At 48.1% G+C, this 21,152-nt stretch overlaps 1 protein-coding gene across 2 annotated transcripts in view; it reads right to left on the reverse strand.

The window, feature by feature from the left end:
* Zw (glucose-6-phosphate 1-dehydrogenase Zw) overlaps window positions 1–15,870 on the reverse strand; it is a 34,857-nt gene extending 18,987 nt beyond the window's left edge. Inside the window, exon 1 of one of the 2 annotated variants that reach the window (XM_077684089.1) lies at window positions 15,781–15,870. In XM_077684089.1, the coding sequence (XP_077540215.1) occupies window positions 15,781–15,855 (75 nt within the window). In that variant the 5' untranslated portion in view covers window positions 15,856–15,870. Of the gene's footprint in view, window positions 1–6,879; window positions 7,014–15,780 lie in introns of those variants that run through there. The other variant, XM_077684092.1, reaches the window with a different exon arrangement.
* Between the last annotated feature and the right edge of the window lie 5,282 nt (window positions 15,871–21,152).

The following is a 21,152-nucleotide window of genomic DNA, read 5'->3' on the forward strand; positions in this document are numbered from 1 at the left end:
AATCAGCACCCCCCCCCCCCCCCCTTTCAGCCCGCCGGAAAAGAAAAAAAAATCCTCGCGTATTGCCCGCACATTTGATACAGGAAAGGCTGCACCAAAGCTACTGCTCAAGCAACATATCACATTCTAAGTAGACAGAAAAAACGTTTATTTAGCGAGTAGAATACACTGACTGCAAGGCGAAAGTCACAATTCACTCAGTGTCACTGCTCTCGCTAGAGCTATCACTTGAGCCGCAGTCCTCACTGTTGTACACAAGGTCATCTTCAGCTCCATCTATGTTTCTTGTGTTTTTTTTTTCTTCTACCCTGTGCAATTGCTGCCATGGAAGGCTTAGTCAGTTACACTGCGTATGAGCTTCACGGCACAACGCGCATTGCCGTGAAGCTGCACTAACCCCCCCCCCCCTTTCCCTTATATCCGCACCCCTACTTTGCTACTGAAATTTTCGCATTTTTGGTGCGGGTTATACGCGAGAAAACACGGCACTCTTGGCGCGTATAATGTCAGCCCACGCCAAGCCCGTACTAGCGCGCTAAATTACCGCGCGCATACAGCTCTACGAGAACCGCGTGTTGCACTGTCACCACTGTCTCCAGACAATGTCCGTTTCTGGTGGCTTGTTTTGTGTCCGTCTCGGGTGATTCCCGTGACGGACTGGCCATTTTTTTTGGTTCACACGAAGGATTTGTGATAACATACCGTGAAGGCGCACTGGGCTTCGATTGCTCGGAAATAATATTATGTCCCCTTCCACCGTCCCTTTTTTTTTTTTTTTTCAATAAAAGCTGCAGTTTTTACTATAACCACTGGCACACTGTGCAACCCTGCAGCAAGTCTCGACTGAGTCCGTGTACAGAGTACAGAAGAGTCCGCGATTATACGAGACCCCCGCGCGCGTTTTGTGACTGAAGTTTTTGTTGCTTGTCCTCTTCAGTACTATTCGAAGCCATTCATGACTAAACAACAGTAGCAAGCTGTTTTTTTATGTTGTTACACTCATGGTTGACGGCTTTTTAATGGTCAAGGTCATTTGAGAGTTTCGCAACATACTTGGCTATCTTTGGTGAGACGTATTATGTACTATTAAGGGGGCAATTACGGTTACCAATATCCATATAAACGACGCACTCATCTGTGAATAGCATGATATTGTACTTGATGGTAAAAATTATGCCGTTCATAAAGATTAGGAACAATACCGGTCCCAGAACAGAACCATGCGGGACACCGGATACGAGATTGTGTATTTTCAAAGGCAATAACTTGTGAACTATCCGTCAGACATTTTTTACCCCGCCCGTTATAGCGACGATTCCAATTCATTTTCTAATTTTGCGATTAGTCTATTATGACACTAACAACAAAGCACTTAGGAAAAGTTGAGGTTTCACAGATATTGCCATCTCGGTGTATTTTTTAAAGTTTTCTTCTGCGTGTAGCGCCGTACAAAATTTGTGCTGATATTCTTTTTACGCACCTTGTTTACTATTCTGTTTGTATTCTGAGCGTAAAAAATTACACCGTCTTCCCGTAGGGGAACCCTGAGTAGAAGTGGATTTTAAATTTGTGTTAGTTACTTCTTTTTGTATCGTTCTTATCTGGCCCATCATTGGAAAGGGGCAAATTTTTCCGAGAAAAGGATTTTTTTCCGTTCCGTATGAGACAAATATAAACGAAACGTTCCACAACCGATGATAGCCACCACCTTGAAGCGGACGGGTGGCGAGTGTAACACCGGTCTTTCCAGCCCAACGTCATTGTATTTTCCCAGTTCGACTTCTCGCTCTGTACTGCACGTACTTCTTCGTTGACGTCAAATCCCTCCACATGTGGCCTGTACTATTATAGCCCTAAAGTTAAGCTACTGACGCAGCAGTGGGAGATGGCCGATAGCAGACGATTAACTGCGGTCAAGGAGCATCCCAATAACTTGTTAATTACCGGCAGCTGCAGGCTTAAAGATAGAAAAAGAAGGGGTGGGGGGACATAAAGAAGGAAAGGACAACGATAGACAGGAGAAAATATAGAGCGGAGGCAGGCATTTTGTCGAGCTACAAACACGCCGGGAGGCGGCGCAATTAAAAGCGCGCACGCTGCCTTGTCGCGAGGAGGGAGTGGTTCTCAAAGGCATATCCTTGACCGCGAGTAAATAAACTGCGTGGGACGAGGAAGGTGCTCGCTAAGTGCACAAGTGCGCGTGAATTGGAAAGCCCGAGCTGGGCCTTGAACCCGTCTGCGGGAAACCCGTTTCGTTGCTCGACAAATGAACGGGCCATTAATATCGCGCGCGGTCTAACTGTTCTCGCTCGCATTTATTTAAAATAACGGCCCGGCGCACGGAACCGCTGCAGACGAGGTTATCGCTGACCAACCAATAAATGCATGCATAATACAAGTTAATTATGGTCACCCCTCAATAGAGGACGTTGTAAATAAGGAGAAGCAGGCATTAGCGCTAGGCGGGATTATGAGCTCCTTCACCGTATACAGGGCCCACGGCATAGGACGACCTTCAGGCTGCGTTGAAAAGGAGGTGTTGCCCGAGGGGGATCATAACAAGACCACCCTCTTTCCGCCGAGGCATGTCTGCCTCCTCATCACACGCACTTTTATCGGAAAGTCACGAGTTGCAGTGAATAGCTATGGATTATCTGGTCATGCCGCCTGCACTTCTTAAATCGCGCACGCACGGACAATTTTCCCCACAACCTTTGTAAGAAGAGCAGTCGTAGCGACCGGCAATGGGACCTGCTCAGCAGCACGTTTATGGCACCTTCTGTCTGCGTTTAAAGAAGGGCTAAATCACGCTACCGGATAAATGTCTGCGGAAGTTTCTTGTGTGGTAGGCGGGAAACGTGGGCTTTCGGGGCACGATAATTTAGCTCCCTCCCCGAATGTGCGTGAACCGGCCGTGCGGGGAATCTTCCCTTTTTCGGGGACTTTTCGGCTGTAATTTTGGACAAAAGGGAAAGAGGGAATCTTTAATGCATGCAGGGAATTTTAGGAGTCGTGGAATTAAAAGGGGAGAATGATGTCAGTAAACCGGACCTCGCATCATTTATTACTTTGCTTTCTTTTAGGAGGTTTCATTAACACTTCATCGAATTTATGTCCAAATATCCGAAGTCACGTTCCGGCAAGCCACAAGCATATCCTAGACCACTTCCAATTCAACACGAGAGAACACAGAGGAAAGAATGCACCATGAGAAAGAGCCAGTAAAGCGTGAAGCGGCGGCGGCTGAAGGGCTGAAGCTTTTTGTAGCGTGAGCTACACTGGCCTAGATTGAGCAGCTTCGCGTGGCTCCTGGAGAGCCGTGCTGCGCATGCGCGAGGAGCAGTGATGTCTCACTGTGCACAGCTGGCGCGCCGGAGCCGCCGCCGCCGCGATTAGATTGGATTGGATTGGATTGGATTGAATTGAATTTGAGTGAATTGGAAGTCGTTTTAGCAATAGTAAGCATGATAATCAGCTAATCCTAGACAACCAGGAAACCTAAGAATAACCGGCTGAACCTTAGCTCATGCTACGTATATCCTGGCATAGCCGAGCTAAGCCCTCTGCTGATTTTTTTAGCATGTATTCCTGGGCAATATACCATTAGTCCGCGTGCTGTCAACAAGACATGGTGGCAGCCCTTCCGGCTCTGAGCTAAAATTATCTAAACTACCCAGCAATGTCTTGTTCCTTTTCATACGGGCAGTTTTAACCTTCTTTAGCATGCAAAGTAAGCATGCTGTCAAGTGCTAAACGTGAAATACATAGTCCAGAGCGGCTGAGCGGCAAATGTAGTGCAATTTGTATACTTTACACTGAAGCTCTGCTTCTCTGAACGGCGTCTGCGTCCTGAAGGCTACATAAAGTAGAAATAGATGACAATGGCTAACGCCCAAAAGCGAACAGGACTCCACGTAAAGATCTATCACTTGCAAAAAGAGAATGCAGGGAAATTCGCGGGGAATTCTCGAGAAACCTGCGGGGGAAAATGTTAAAAAATAGAGAATTCCTAAAATTAGGAATGGGAATTCCTCTACGCAGTGAGTAAACCCAACCACTCAAAACTAATCCTCACGGCACTTGCGCCATTGTGACACATAACAAAACGATGCCTGCCGACCCGCCGACTGGCAGGTTCACTCATTCACGCCTTTCAATCGCACGCCGACAAAGCGAGAAAAATTCGGCAAAGTTGGGGTGGACGCATATATCTCGTGGGCGCCGGCGTTCGCTCAGTGCTCGCGCGAGACTCGCGTGTATTTGGGTATATACATAGCCTTTCGATTCAACAAACAAGGATGAGTACATTGCGAACACCCTGTCTCTCCAACTATAGCTTTCTAAAAGGCACAGAGTACATTGGCGAAGCGTAGGCAGGGATCTCACTAAAGGCAATAAAGCGCTGTCAGAAGATCACGAGGTAAAGGCCGTGGTGACAGTATAACTTCGGGTGCGAAAAAAAAAATGACATCCTGTCACTCAAAACGCATCCACTTATTAACACGAAAGTGTTTTATTCCTGGATACTCGAAGATTTCCCTGACGTCATATTCGTCACGGAAGTGACGCCAGTACAACGAAGCATTCGGCCTGTAAAGGGTGCACCCCGGCACAGAGGGTCTTCTTGCGGGGAAGCAAGCTTTTGTACTAAAGAGTACGTTATATTTATGGTTGTTCGTTTTTGGGTTTTATATTTTAACACAAAAGTGTTTTATGTCGCGATACACCCATATTTCCCTGACGTCATATCGGGAAATGACGCCTGCACACCTTTGCCGTCGCTCGCCAAGCACACCCACAAGACAGCCGCCGACCCATAAATCATGCTCAACTGCAGATTTCGCTGCCCATTTCACTTTCGTGTTTTACCGATTCCTAGAACAGAGGAATCAACCACAGTTTTTTTGAAATATGCCACCCTGTGCGTTGCTTTTCGCAAGTCCGCATTTTGTTGTGGCAGCACACAACGAAGAGAATTCTCGTTTTGATAAAAGAGGTAAAAACGCGCGCTAAAATATGGAAGCGGTGAGTCGTGAGAGACCGGGCAAATAAATACACGCAGCCAGCCTTCGGGAGGTTCGGCGCGGCACACCGGCCAACTAAGAAAAAATGACGCCATTGCTAGCGAAGAAATGAAATGATCACGAAGGCAAAAACGAAACGAATCCGGCACCGGAACGATTAGGCGGTAGACAGAGTATACCCTGCACCGTGACCACCAACCCAATAATGATGCCATGCCGGTATTTTGACATACAATATTGATATGTGTCAGACATGGGGGACGACACTGGAACGATTTATTCAAACTGTTCAGTTTCAGTTTGCTCGAGGTGCAATGCCGAATTTGACTTCGACGAGGTTCTGACGACGTTTACGACGACCTTGAGATTATACGCTCTGCGTGTCCGTGAGATCAACGCGATATGGCCTCCTTACGGGCGCGGCAAGTGTAGAACGAGAGGCGAACGGTCGCCAGAGCGATCTTGATCGTGAAATTTAAGATCGTCTGGCGCTGAGCTCATGCGCCGCTTATTTAACTTCACAGGATTACTACGCTCAAAATATACCAACTACTCGCCCTATGCATGCCTTCCTTGGTGTTCTTTCTTGGCTGTTAGCTCGCTTTTCTATGTTCATTCTACGAACACGTCATCATATGCACAGAGAAGGCTCGGTTTCAGCAGCCTTTGTGTCACAGCTATAGATATGCAAGAGAGGTCCGACGGCAGTAGATGCCGGAGACTTTGTCAAGTGTTTAAATGAAAGTCCTCTTCATTCCCGGTCGCCTGAGAGGCGCCGGCTACCACCCCTACACGCGGAATACCCCGCACGCACGTAAATGCCAGAAAATGGATGGGAATACAGTCGCTCCTGTAGCTCAATGGGCAGCGCGCATCAAATGCGTTATCTGAAGATTGTGCCGGGTTAGGACCTTATGTGGAAGGCACATATTCCCCCCCTTCCATTTTTAAAGCGAGAGGTTTCTGATAGTGGGACCGATGGCGTTCTGTTAAAAAAACTAATGCGTTTCACCATAGTCCATTTGGTCGACCGAAAAGCTCTGATAAGATCTCCGGATGTACACACGGCGCGTGCGTGAAAGCGGGCTTGCTTTGTGTCAAAACGGTTACTTGAAAATCGCGAAAAAGGAACGCTTCTAGGTAAGACAATACACGCATCGATCATGAAGAAGTACACCTTTACCTCATAAATCACGTAAAATTAGGTCGTTCGTAGATGCTTATACTATATATGCGCGAAGAGCCGTCGCATGGGTTCGCTCGTCGTTTGCGATTTGGGTCTTTGAAGGTTTCACGGTCGATTGGACGCACTTTCAGTGAAAGTTGGACGCACTTTTAGCGAACGTTTTAGAACGTTTTAGAACTTTTAGAACTTTCTTTAGGAAGGGATCGATGGTAACTTTGTTGCCTAACATTCCATAATTATGCAGTTAAGAGAGACAGCGACAGACAATGCTACATATAGTTTTTCGATTCGGGCTTCGAGGGTATAAGAATAAGGATTTCATATGTTCCGCTGAAGATCTGTATCTTTCTGGTTGAGGATACGCCATGGCGGTCTCGCATGGGAACGCGATGATTTCTTGTGACAAAAGAAGGGGGGAGGGGCGAAATAAAAGAAAAGCCTCGTCATCAGAGAGCTAGCAGAGCGAAGAGAACGCTGCAAAACAGAGCAGAGCAGAGCATGCACTGCTAACCCGCTGCGGTGGCTCGGTAACTATGCCGTGGCGCTACTGAGCACGAGGACGCGAGTTCAATTCCCGGCCGCGGCGGCCGCTTTTCTGGTGGAGGCGAAAAGCAAAAAAAGCCACCCTACCGTAAATAAATCAATCAAGCGTGGACTGCTATTGCTTACTTGGCCCTCGGTCTTGACCATCGTGGTCGTGGCTCCAGGACACCCCGTGCTCCGACGAAGCTACGCGACAAGTGGGACGCGCTCCTTTCCTGGTGTGACCGGGAAGACACTCAGTGCACGCCCACTGTGTGAGGGCGTAGGGAGGAAAAACTCCTCGAGAGAAAACATCGGCGCCTTTTGCCGCACACCTCGGGTCTAAATGTCGACAACTACGACCTGTGGCGCTGCTGCTTGCAGGAAAACAAAAGAAGGCACTCGCTAAAGTTGCGAGCAGTCAGTGGCGTCACTCGCGATTTTCCCCCTCTGAGCTTCCGGCGTTTGTGCTGCGCGCGAAAGGGTTTCGCACGAGGAAATGCGCAAATCAAGTCATTGTGTGAAGGGGAATCTCGTGGACATGTCAGCCGTTGGTAGGGGCAGTGTGCCCCAAATGACAATAGCTCAGCCTTGGCCCACTTATTGCCATAGTTCCACAGCTATCTCTTTCATCTTCACTCGATTCACTAGTTTCGGAGAGCTTTTTTTTAAAAGATCGAAATCGGTTGTACCGTCTCTGATTGCCACTCTGTTTAAGAAAAATAAAGTTAGCGGGAAGCGTGGTTTTTCCATCTTATTTCTCGTCCAGTCTCCAGTGGAAAAAAAAAGTTTTCCCCCATTGTCCCGATAAACACTTATTCATCATCATTTACAACATTACTGAAAAGAAGCTCGATCGATCAACGCAAAGCATTCCCCATTTAATATTAATCTTTTGTTGACATTTGGGGCTCAGGAACTTGTACAGCAGTTTCATCGGCGATATTTTTAGTGCAGTAAGAAGCGAGGGGCCCTTCGTAGAAACCTCAACGGTTTTTTTTGTGTAATTAATCGTCAAAAGTCGCTGACACAGTATTACGCGGGGTGGCTTCTTCCATTTTAGTGGTGCCTGGTATAACCATAGTACTGAAATCATGGTATCTGTAGCGTGGTACTGAGTCCAAAGCGATGTTTTACGTTTGGGGAAGGGGGGGGGGGGGGGTGGAGGTCCCGAAAGGCTGGTCATATTTCTGTACACGCGGGCCGGGGTGTGGCCTAAAATAATCCCGCAAGATATGATTTCTTTTTGGCGTACGTATATAATCACAGTCACCCAGTGGGACGGGCGGGTATTGCCTGGAACGTGCCTCCTCTCCCTTTCTAAAAGAATGCCCTAATTATTTCGCGCTCGCGCGCCCGCCTGTGCTGACGTCGAAATCGTTTTCACCTCGCTTTTTGTTGCTCTTTCCTTGAGGGCAGACAGAGTTCTGAATGCCCCATTGTTCGCTGCCTAGATAACCTTGAGAGCCACGACTTCAAGAGCTTTTCCTCTAAGAACCGCTGCAAAATTAGCTCTAAGAAGAAAGCGCTTGTCATCGTCCCTGACCACATAATTAAATGTTCAGCAGTGACTACTACTCGTGGAACCTTAGCTTACTATAACAGCGCGTGCGCTTCGCTGTAGCTAACCAGTTCTGATCATGATGGTGATGGTTGGATGTTTATGGTGCAGGGCCAACTAGGGCAAAGAGCGCCATAACAGTGGTTATGTATACGACGGATGTAAACGCAAGCTCTAAAATCGCTCAACAAGAACAAAAGTAAGATCAGTAACAGACAATGAGGATGGCTGGTGTAAAAGGCCAGCTTGTGATTGTGCGTGGCATGAAATTAGGTCAAAAAAACCACGCGCGATAGGAAATGAGGTGTGAAAACTTGACTTCGCTAAGAAACTTAAAGGTGCGTTGTAGAGGAATCGTGGGATCATCCGCTAGAAACAATGCTGGGTGTAGTGGAATGTGTTGTCTGTATAGTTCAGGGAAGTGTTTGCGTCTTGTTGTGTGGAGTCTTTGCATCTAATTACAATGTGAATTACGGATAGGCCTCCACACACCTGCTACACAAGGGTCTTGGAGATCCAGTGAGCATCCGATCCGATGAGTGGAATTCCGATCATTTATACGGAAAAGAAAGCTACGGAAACAGTGGGGGCTATCCACTTTTTACAGGGAAGTTTCAAAGCTAAAGTCTTGGTCAAAATTTTCTAGGCCATGCCAAAAGCGTGCGGTGCACAAAAAATTCCGAGTACAAGCTTATACTTTTTGAACGATGCTGAAAAGTTTTCTACCAGAAAGCAAGAGAAAGCACCTTTCTTTCTTGCTGTCAAAAACAATTTCGGATCGCGCTTAAACGTTAATATTTTACATTGAATGCACGCAGAAACCTTTGGCGTGGCCTAGAAAAATTTTACGAGGACTGTACATTAAAGGGCACCATTTATAATATTCTTTTTCTCGCCTTACAACATTGCATTCAGTCAGCAGCGAACGAAAGCGAACTCTAAAATATGAGGGTGAGTTTTCGGGATAACAGGATTTCATCTTTCATAGACCAATGGCGCGTATGCCTTCTCAAGTTCGTAAATATGACCGAATTCCACTGTTACATTCAACTTTCATGCACCAGGCGTCTTAATTGTTTACATATCTTAATGTGCATGACTTAATCACAAGCATTGCGGTCATTGAAGGAATGGGCCCGGAACTGAACACAATCGGGCAGTTTGTTTATAAACTTATCAATGAGGTATAGTTCACATAACGAACCGCTTAAATTATTTGACGTTTCAAATGTGTGGGGGAAACGTATGAAGAAACCTCGATTGTGATACCTCGTCTGCAAAGACCAGAGAGAAGAAAACCTTTGCGATGAGCCATGGATGCTTTTGCGGCTAGATGAACCATCTTTCGAAGACAGCGTGAGGAAACTGCAGGAACGACGCCGTACGAAAGAGAGCAGAAACAGAAAGCGCTGCTTACGTCTACAGTTTAGTGTGTCTAAACGAGGTAATAAACGTCAGCGCGCGCCTACATAGAACGGAAGTGTCCTGTCACAGAGCAGAAACCCTTGTCATTGAGCGCTTACTCCATCCAAGGCGGTGATCTTCGCATCCACAAATGTAGCCCCCCCTCCCCTCCCCCAACACTGCCACTTGGTTGGAAAAAATTAATTTCATACTGAGAAGAAATAGAACCTGCAGATACTGAAAACATCAGCGTGTTCATGCTCCCACAACTACCCCATGCGAGAAAAAACGTTGCTATCGGTGCCGGATGAGTGGCTGGCTCAGCCTGGCTGGCTTGTCGAATGTCCCCCTTTTGTCCTGCTTGCTGCGTCGGGCTCGACATAATAAGCTTTGGTCGTCTCGATCGCCTTTCGACCGGTGTCGCTGAAGTACAATGTATGACCGGCTGTCCAATCGTCGGCAATCACGACAATTGTCTTCATTCAAAAGGTGGCCTGAGTATCTAAGAAATGATCCTCACTGAGATCAGATCACTGAGACGATCTGAGTGACAATGAGTGATGTTGAATAAATCTCTATTGTAATCGAGCTTAGGTGCAGAGGGCACCCCCCCACCGGTTTACCTTGGGTTCACACAAACGTACACCGTTGATTAACGCCCAGGGAAGCAGCCGCATGTTAAAGAGGGTTGCGGACGTGCTAAAAGAACTAATGACAGCTTAAATTCTATAAGTAGCACTTCTTAGTGTTGCGCTAATTAACAAATGGTTGCGCCACAAATAGTTTATTCTCTGCTCCAACGTTGGCCATTTTGGAGGCCCTGTTAACCCGGTTTTTCGATCAGCCGAGTAAACTAAAGCTTCCGCATTGGAAACGAGGTCACGATAACGTTTTTATCACGGACTGGGAAAGAACTCGAAACGAGGCTCCGCAAGGCCCCGGAAAAATCTACGGGCACAGTGTCGCAGCACCTGCAGCACCCAACTTCCTTTGCTACCCAAATTCAAACACTCCATGGCATCTTCGCCACACCACCCCAGAGGATAAAAAATACCACACTGTGTACCCTATTGGATTGCGCACTAGTATTACATGCATGCTATGACAGAAGCAGCGCAGCCATGAAACAGGAAAAAAAATGAAAGCCCATCTCCCCGCGAGGGGGACTCGAGTAAATGCGTCGCATAGGGGGTGGGTGTATTGCGTTAACGTTTAGTGTTTGGGGAGTTGGTGGTAGTGAATGCGTTGTATCAGCAGCTTCTTGACGTAGTTTGAATGAGTCAAGGATATAAGGCGCGTTCGTAGCCTCCCATTCTGTGTCGGCTTTGTGGCGCAGTGGGAAGAGCACCATGTACCTTGCGTTCCGCCCGCAGGGTCGTGGGATCGAAACCAGGCGCCGATAACTATTTTTTTTTTTATAGTGTAGGTGCTCGCTGTTGCGAACGGACGGCGGACGCTACATGTGAGTTAAAGAAATGCTCTGCATTTAAAACATGGCGGACACCACGAGCGCTCGACCTCTCACAATCCCATCTGCACCTTAGGGTTGCCACCTGCCCGGTTTTGGACCGGCCCGACCGGTTTTTTAAACAGTGGGCCGGTTGCCGGTCCATACTTTAAACCGGCCGTCATTGGCCGGCTTTTCGGCCCTCGTGCCCTCGATTATGTCCGTTCTGGCGTTTTATAAGCGTCAATTCAACAACTAAGACGGTAAATATGTGTCGACAAGCTGCGCAAGGACACGCGAGCAGAGAAAATACTCGGACGAGCGCGCTGCCTGAGATAGAGGGGGACCTAAGGCTAAGGGAGGAACAGAACAACGAAATGCTGCCGCCGCGGTCAGCAATTGCGGTTATTTTTTAATGAAGCACATATACAGAGATATAATCAAGCTCTCAATCACTTTCAGCACAAACGTTATGTTGATTTCTCTCTAAGAAAACGCTACAATAAATGGCACTGCATGTCAAAATCATGGCGCCTTTTTATTCAACAAAAATTAAACATTCTAGATGGTGGTGGTGGTGATGTTTATTGACGGGTGGACCTAGCCTTGCGTGGTATGCCGGCGATTGATCACCCGAAAACATTCTAGATACCACGCCCCCCTGCACCAAAGTGCCGTTTTTTTTTTTTTTTCGGGGAAAGGTGGAAACCCTAGGTCGCCTCTGCCCATGCTCAAGCTTTGCGAAGGCCAAACATAGACCATACGAGCTAAACGTAAAAAGAATGAAAACTGCTGTAGCCAAAAATTAGTAAATAAAACACGACCACTCGACGAACCCACTCAATAGTACTCCGTACAGCTGGCTGTGGAAACTCGCGGAGATTTGTGCCCCCGAGACAGCGCTATGGCCGGTGACGGGTACGAGAAGAAGAGGGGGGATGTGTGTGCCTTTTGAAAAATGAATCCCGTACACGCAAGCTATAAAGTCCCTCAAGAAGTCGTTGGAGGGAATACACGCGGGTGTTAGCCGGGCGGGACAGTGGCCGAGCTATATCTACGAAGGCGGCAGTGAGAGAAAGAAGGGGGCGTTCCGAGCTGTCTTCATTCCTTGTCTAGGCCTATGGAGCCGTCCTAAACACGCGCAAGCGTGTCCACTTCCGAGACTTTTCGACTGCACGCGCCATTAGCCCCGCCTATTCGCGGTAGAGCATGCTTTGTTGAACTAGCCATTTCCATGTAATGGCAGGGGCAGGGCAGCCGCCACATGGAGCGGAACAGGGAAACCAAGCCTCTCACAATCCGATTGGAGCGCCTCCGTCAAGGCCAAACATCGTCCGAGCAGCGACCGCTCTTGCGATGTGGATGTAACAAAAATACATCGAATACAGCAAATCTGCTAGGCAAACAGGAACCCGCTCGAAGAAGCGCGCACACGAGCCACATATACGCGGTCTGGTCGAAACGATTGGCGCGGTCATGGCCGGGCAGTACGTACGACGTTGCCACGAACTCCCGACCGCATAGAAAGCAGACTGATTCCAGGAGAGATCGAAAGTGCATGCACCTTCGTATTTTATTTTCTCTATTTCTTTTTGTGATTCATGCACACTCCAGACAGAAACACTCAGTTTTCCTGGAACGTGTGCGTACGCTCTGAGAACAAGAATTCTTAAATGTGGTGGGAGACTAAACACAAAAATGTTAGTCGGCATAAGGCAAATTTGTCGAACTGCAATAAAAAATATTTAAATCCTGAAATCGGCGTTCTAGACACCAGATCAACGTTTGCGGCAGCGTTTTGCGGCTAGGCATTCCTAGCACGTCTAGAGGATATGGCTCGTTCAGCAAACATTTTTTTTTATTTGGTAGAAAAATTGTTTACTTCCAAACCTTTCTTAGAAAAAGCATAAATTAACAGACAAAATGAGGGCGTTTTTTTTGTGCGCCATCCACGAAGTTATCGTCACTGCTTTTTTTACTCAGCACGCGCTCAACGACAGAGCGTCTGTTCGCAATATGTGGTCACCCCGAACAAGTTCAACCTTTCACCAAACATTAATGGACACAGAAACTTTTCGGTAATGCTAAGTCTACGAAACGCTTAACATTCATAGACACAGGAAAAAAAAAGACGTATTCTGCTGACGGACCACGACAGGGAGAAATCCCGAAGATAGGGCCATCTATTTGCAGTTTCTGTACGAAAGGAAGTGTCTTGCGTACATTGTTCCTGTCATGAGTTCCGCGATGAACAATGCCAGCTGACTGTCTTTTTTTTTTTTTTTTTTTTTTTTGCGGGAACCGCATACGACCCCTGCTGGTTTCTGAGCTTTCCGCCGCACCGACGCACCCACCGGCGGTCGGCGTAATCATACGGATGAGAATTTAGAACAGCGAGGGGAGAAAAATGTGGAGTGGGAGCGATGAGTTTAAAACAGGGAAGAGGGGGAGATGGGAGGGAGGAAGCAAATCTATTATGTTAGCTGGGAGTAGGGCGATTTAGTGGAATAAAACAGGCAATTCGGTTGATGGCAACTGACGCCCCGATTCAAAGGGAGAGCCACTAATCTTCACCACCACCACCACCATCATCATCATCATCATCATCATCATCATAATCATCGGCGCCCCCGCGATTCTGTTGAAAAAATCGGCCGGGAAAGCACTTCCGGTGAATAACCAGAAACTTCCTCCTCGTGCACTCCGCGTAGGCCGAGTATGTTCCTTCGGGTCAAGAATGATACATTTCACGCCCCACCAGTTCAGCCGTATGGCGGTTTCCCCACCGTCAGTTCGCGTCACGACGCTTGTGCCACCTAGCTATATATGCCTGGTTCTTGCAGTGATAGCATGTCTGTTCATACGTATACCCACGTCACGTGACCCGTAAGGTGATATGATCCCCCGTGACTCCTCATGAGGAATTCTGCGCTCCCTCCTCTCACCTGACGGATGTGTCAACCACGGAAACCTATCCTCAAGAAGAAAATGCGTGCCGCGAAAGCAGTGAACATGGGGAGGACTGCATGCATGTGTGTGGTCGAGCCCACCACCTGTTCTTCAAAGGAATAACCAATCCATCCTAGAGCCCTCGATGTGTCAGGTGTGCGCCTATCTTCATTTCAAGGCCTCCTGGCTCCTGCGAGCTGACCACCAACGCTTCGTTTCGGAGCCTCTGTCGCCAACGCATTGACATTGTATCGTTTTATAACTGCTCGAGTAGCTTGACCGTCTAAAAGCAGGCGCGCTCAGTGCAACCAAGCGAAGGCGCATGACACTTCGCTGGCGTCGTTGGAAGCGTGTCAACACCCTCGGGTGTGTCGGGCCAGCTGGTGTTGTGGCTTCCAACAACGAGCCCAAAGACGCGGAGTGCTTTCGCGACGCCTCGCGTAGTTGCAGGAAACGGCCACCGATAACATCTGCGTGCGCGGAAATCATTTGTATTCGCGTGAATTAATGCGCATTACTGTATACGCGGATCAGAAATGTGGCGGCGTGGGCTAAGCGGACGCCGTTAATAGCAGGAAAGGAGCATTGAAATCTATTTGGACACGCTCCCAAGTGAATACTGATGGGGCGTGGACGGCCGCCGATTGGCATTCGCTTTCATGCGCTGCACAGAAAGGAAGCCCTCTTTCAAACTGATTCTAAAGAAATGCAACTATCGTGGGCAAATTTCTCGCGCAGATCGAACCTAATCGTAGCAAGAAAAGTAGGCGAAGAATTATTTCGGGCTGGGCAGCATTCGGTAGGTATCCCGAAATTTTCGGTACTAAACCTACGTTTATAATTACAAAAACATGTTTACAGTATACAATACAGTGTGTATACTTACGGTTATGACTAAGGTGTAGAAACTTAAGGTTTCACTAAGCACCTTGAAAGAAAACTTAGATCAGCTAAGCGAGGCATGGAAAGTAATATGCCGGGGATAAATAAATAAATAAATAAATAAATAAATAAATAAATAGGTCAGGGAACAAACTTAGGTGGAAGACAACGAAAGAAATTGGTTTGGATTCGGGCCGCCCGCATGCAATGTGGATGAAGGAAATGTAACCATCAAATCGGCGGAATCGGTACCACGGGATTGGTAAACGGAGTGGTGAAGACGCTTTCTACAAAATGTTTTGAAATGTCTGTGCTTGTGCATAAAAATGTCGGCCAATGAAAGCGGTTCACGCCTTCCCTTTGTTCTCGTGGCGAAGATCGTATACTCGCCTTCGCGCTGATCTGCGAAGCGGCGAGAGCTGGGCCCGTACGTCACATCGGAGATTAGAGGAAGTGTCTAGGGTGTGTTTAATAGACGGGCAACGGGGAATCTCTTACAACACGGCTTCGGGAGCGTGACATATAGACCCCCAAACGACAATTATAACTTACGACGACGATGATAATGATGACGACGACGACGACGAAGTGGACGACCTGAGGTGTACTCGCCTACATTGCGCACGATGCGTAAGTCCTGAGTTTGTCCTGAAATGCTTCCTCTGGGAGCGAGAGCGACCGGACGCGGAGCAGGAATGCTGTCCGCTCCCTAGCTCAGCTAAAATTCTCAAGCAATGCGCGGCCCTGAATAAGCTTCCTAAAGAGATGGAGTGGAATCTCGTTTCGTGGTCGGCGGTGCTCGTACCTCGCGTTTGCTGGAGCCCGTCGAGCGCGGGGTGCTTGCCAAGGACCCGGAGGAAGTGACCGTTGTCTTCGCCATGGGGCTCTCTTCTTTTTCTTCCCAGGGTTCACCGGCCGTCGCGCTCACATTGCGTTTCCAGAGCCCCCTGTGAACAGCAGCGCTGCGAACGTGCGGCCCGTTGTGTTGCAGTGCGTGATCTCTGTGCCCCTGCACGACCCACTTGCAGACATAAAACGAAGAGTAAAACTTTCATTCATTCATGAATTCCCCGCTGAGCCTAGACAGCTGCCGCACCTGCGCGCACACGTTCGGCAGCGCCTGGTGGAACGCCTTTCTTTTCTTTTTCCGACGAGCAGGGCTCGCCTCGTGTCCGAAGTTGAAACTTGCGCGCATTAACAGGAGGGGAATGTGTACGGAGGCTCTCTCCGTGTACTGGAGCCTAGCCTGGAGCCTAGACAGCGCAAAACTGGCTTGACACAATCAGGTGCGCATATGCGCATCTGATCATGCGGCTGTTGGCGTCTCCTGTCGTCGTCGTCGTCCTAATCGTCGTATCATGTAGTCACGATATTAAAACACCGGGAAACTCGTTTGCGTCTCGCGCTAGAACGTAACGCGTGCTAAAAAAACACCGTTACACTCTCGCGCTGGAGCGCTGCGTATAACGCGTATACTAAAAAAACACCGGGACATTCGTTTACGCCTCGCGCTTGAGGGTTTCGTGCTTCAAAGACAAGAGAATTTTACAGCAAAGCTGCAACCTTTACCCCCAACGGTTTCATCTCCGTTGACAAAAACGCCAAGGCACCAAGAATACACTTATACACTGCATGCTCTTCGCCCCTCGCCAGGTTTCACGTTAGTGGAGATGGCCCGGGATTTTTTATTCTGTGTGATGTTGATTATTTAGGGCCGGGGGCTGATGTAATAATTGTAGAAGTGTCAGACACACTTTCTAAATTTTAACAACGGGGTAAAACAATCGGCCACCTTCACAATCCAGATGCTTGGCTATTTTAAGGTCTGCCAATTTTATCGCTCGAACGGACACTGATTCCGCCGAGCACACGCCGTATCTCTCAACTAGGAGAACACCTGCTCGTCAGAGCTTACGTCATCGCTAGGCGCAGCCAGTTCTTCTACTCAGTCAAAGTCCAAAGCCCGATCCCGCGCTACGAACCCAAAGGAAATGCTGAGCGCCGGAATGCGATGATAGTACAACCTTTTTTTTTTTTTTTTCACTACACACAGCTGCCTTGGCAAAGCAAGCAAGGAAATTTACTTCCTCCTAGGATTCATCATGGCTACCGGGAGACTTATATGCAAATCGATTCGTACAGCCACTTATCTGGCCCCTCCCCTAAGGAGTGTAGCTTTTTTTTAACCATTAATTCCCAATTCTAAAGAACGCTTTGTGAATTATTAGACAAACCTCAAGCCTTGGCCAATCACCCTAAGTGTGTGCGTGCCATTACCAAATGGAGAAGAAGAAGAAGAAGAAGTCACGCCAATAGTATATTAAAGCGGCTGACGGAAAAACTAAAAATAAGCATAAAACGTACATATATGTCTTCTAGTACTGGGTAACCATTCCAAGTTCTTGCAACTCAGAGGGCAAACGGATACTCGGTGCGAAGCATTTCTCACTGCTTGGCCATGAGGGTCATCGTGGCGCACCGCCGTCCTCGACCTCGAATCCAAATAGCACGCAGAACCATGATTAGATCGTATGGTGCACTGTTGTCGCTATGAAGAAATCGGTATGCCTTAAGGTGAGACTGGCAGGTCTTTCTTTATTGTTTTCTGCAACACATCGCAGAAGAAGATGGCATCCCAACACCAAAAAGGTAACAACAAAAAATGCGATGATAGTACAGTTGGATAGACGCTGGTGTCACAACACGAGGGACCCAGGTTCCATGCCGACCCCGGGAAGCGTCCTCTTCCTGAGGCACGCAGCCGGTGAAGGTATATTCCCTTAACGACGCGCCAAATGCGCGACAGAGGTTTGCGAGCGTCTAGTTTTGACGGATACATCCCCACTACAGTATCCTTGGTAATCAAATCTGCATTCGATTCAATTTTTCACGCTGCAATCCTAGCATTTGTTCCTGCTCTTGGCTACGGCGGAAAACTTTACGCGTGGATCTCAAGCTACCTACAGGGGCGAGGACTCTTCATGTGCATCCCGGAAGGCCCAACTTCTTATACGCTATACAAAAAGGAGTGCCTCAAGGAGCCGTCCTGAGCCCTCTCCTATTCAACCTGACACTTATCCACCTCAAGCGAGTACTCCCGCCTGGCGTACATGTCACACTCTATGCGGACGACGCCTGCATTTGCAGTGCAGCGCGAATATGTCGCACCACACAATAAAGACTGCGGAAAGCTCTCGCGAAAATATCTGCATACCCATCACATAAAACTGCATCTATCCTCCGAGAAAAATGTTTCTATGGCTTTTACTCGCAAGCACATGAAGCGGTATTCATTAGTCCTCGGAGGCCGTACCTCGCAGTATGAACGTACTGAAAGATTCTTCGGATGTTTATCTTTCCTGGGCCCCGGAAGTTAAAAGGCTCTGCACGCGAAAATCTGCGGTGTCAAAAATCGTTGGATATCTTGCCGGTAGTCGATGGGACAGTGACTGTCGCCCCATGATACTGCTCTGTAAAGCATATGTCGACAACGCACTGCGCTACAGTCTCCCTGTCCTCCAAAAACTGCCACCCACAAGCAGAAAACAGCTAGATGCGGCAAGGAAAAATTGCCTTCGTATCTGCCTCGGACTTCCCAGGGGTTCGTCGTGCTTGGGTACTGTCGCTGAAGCTGGCTGTCTGCCCTTTGGCGTGATTACGCTCCAAGAAACCGTGCGGATACATCTGCGACATCATATGCACGCCAAAAAATATATTAACGCGCATGATAGAAAAAAAGCAACTAAAGTTTGTCGAACATTGAAGACATAGCATCTTTCCATTCCCTCCTTGGCACGAAATTCAATGCCGTATTATTTCCCTCCATGGACCCTTTCGCCATTACATATTAGATGCAACGTCCCCGGAATCGACTCATGCCTCGGAGTGGCCTGTTACTGTTAACACTCAGCCACATTAGCCCGGCCGGCTGTATACCCCGGTACAAACCATAGTTTTATCTACACTTGAGCGCAGTTCCTCTGGGATCTTTATTTCATCCACTGGCCAGACGTTCTCTCATCACCTCAAGCGGGCAACGTCATCTATCTCAGCCGAGCTTCACGCTATCAAGGAAGCTATCCGCCCCGTACATTCTCCGCCAATAGTAGTCGCCAAGGCGCCAACTACCGGGGCAGTGAACCATCTTCACAGACTTGAAGGCACCCTTTCAAAGCCTGCAGCGCAACTACTGCTTCAGCAATTCACAAACACTCCTCTCGTGAAATAACATACTTGAACCATCTAGCCAAGGACAATGGGCACCAGGGGCCGAATTCTCTAAAACGACGGGCGTCGTTTTGAAACGACGGGGTAGCGCCATGCAAATGCGTGTGTTCTGGGGTTGGGGCCGCCGCCTTGAGGTTCCCTTCGAGTAGAAGAGCTGCAGAAAAGCGCTGTGGCAAGGGCACGAAGCAGACAATATCGTGACGGCATTGACGGCCAGGAAGGTGATAACGCAACAAAGCTTGCATTGAAGCAGAGACCTCAATTATGTTACTAAAATCGTTTGAAAGAAATAAATAGATACGGTAAAAAAGATTGTGTGTTGTTCTTTAGCTCAACATCCCCCTTTCACTCGCTTTTGAATCAACGTTCTTAAGGTGTTGACGTCAATTTTGATCTACAGAAATGTGTTTCCCTTGCCAACCCCAGCTACCGTCTTAATTTTTATAACACAGGGCATGCGTTTTCATATCTTTTATGTGCAATATTTGATAACTTGGTTGTGATCTTTATGAGAAGCGTCAAATTACACTATAGCTATGCGTGCAATACGTCACTGATTGCTTACGCAAAAAAAAAAAAAAGCATGGCGAATTCATTGTGAAGTCGTGGATATATAGGGCCCATGGGGGTATACCAGCTGACCTAGCCGTATGCTTCTTGGTGAAATTGTTTGGTTCCCACAAGCATCTTTCCTGGCTGAATAAAAAAAAAGAATGCGCGCATGGCGAGAAGCGCACGCAAGGCATTCAACCCTGCAGTTGCAGGTATACGGTTGCCTTTTAACAGTCAAGCTGTTGTTGCTGGCCGTAATGTGTGCGGTGTAAAGCGTCATCAAAAAAATTTGCGTCATAGGTGCTCCCACCGTTTACCGCGAGTGAGCACGCGCTTTCTGAAGAGCGCTTGGCGCTCGCAAAAAATACCAAGAAAACAGTTCACGCGCGTCGGCGCCTCAAGGGGGAGCACACGACAGCTCGCGCTACAGACGCCCAGTTCGCGAATACGGTGCCGCCGGTTCTAGCGCGTGCTGACGCGTTGCACTTTGGGAGAAATGTGAAAGCCTGCGGACAATACGATCCGGGCCCACAAGTTATGCATGAGGAAGAGATGGATATGACGATTAGAGCACTGCACGGGCCTGATATCAAGGCCCGAGCCCGGCCCGAGCCCGACCCGGGCCCGTAACGCCTAGCCCCGGGCCCGGGCCCGGGCATTTGTAAGCGAAGCTGGACCGGGCCCGTCGTCTCAAGCCCAGGCCCGGCCCGACCCGGTCATTTATTTTTTAGCCTATAGGGAGGGCCCGCGTGTGTGTGACCAGGCCCGCTTTTAGACGGTGAAGAAAATTTGTTTATTATATTTGGTTCAGTGTCTTCGTAGTGGCCAAACAGACGGAGAATAGTCTGTACAAGCACGTCATGGACGGAAACGCAAAACATAAGGGTATAAAAGTACTTTAGCTTACATCGTCTGCAGTTCACTCCACATCGGCGTGAAAGCTCGTACTCTTACACGAGAGAGTCGGAGAGACACCATCACCTTTGACGACTAGACTCTTGGCAACTTTACATGGTTGTCTCAGCCACAAGTTGGTATTGCTGATATTTTTTGCTCCACATTTGAATCCACGAGTATGTACATACGTGTGTTTAAATATTTTACCTGCAGTGGTTTTTAAGCGGTGGTGTTTCATCTAGCACGCGAGTTTAATTCCCGCCCACGGCAGCCACATTTCGATTGGTGCGACATCTAAAACACACCTGTACATTGACATAGGTACGCAGCTCCAGGTCGTCTGAATTAATTTCTTCCCCCTAGGGCATTCCTTGTAATCGTGTCTTTGGTATGTTATACACCAAAATATAAAATCTTTATGCGGCACATAAAATGTCATTAAAATTACAGCATAGTGACTATCAGACCCAGCAAAACACGTTTTTAAAACAATTCGTACAA

The sequence above is a fragment of the Haemaphysalis longicornis genome, unplaced genomic scaffold (genome assembly GCF_048455015.1).
Source record: "Haemaphysalis longicornis isolate Haplotype H1 unplaced genomic scaffold, Haemaphysalis longicornis Haplotype H1 scaffold_9, whole genome shotgun sequence".
Lineage (NCBI taxonomy): Eukaryota > Metazoa > Arthropoda > Arachnida > Ixodida > Ixodidae > Haemaphysalis > Haemaphysalis longicornis.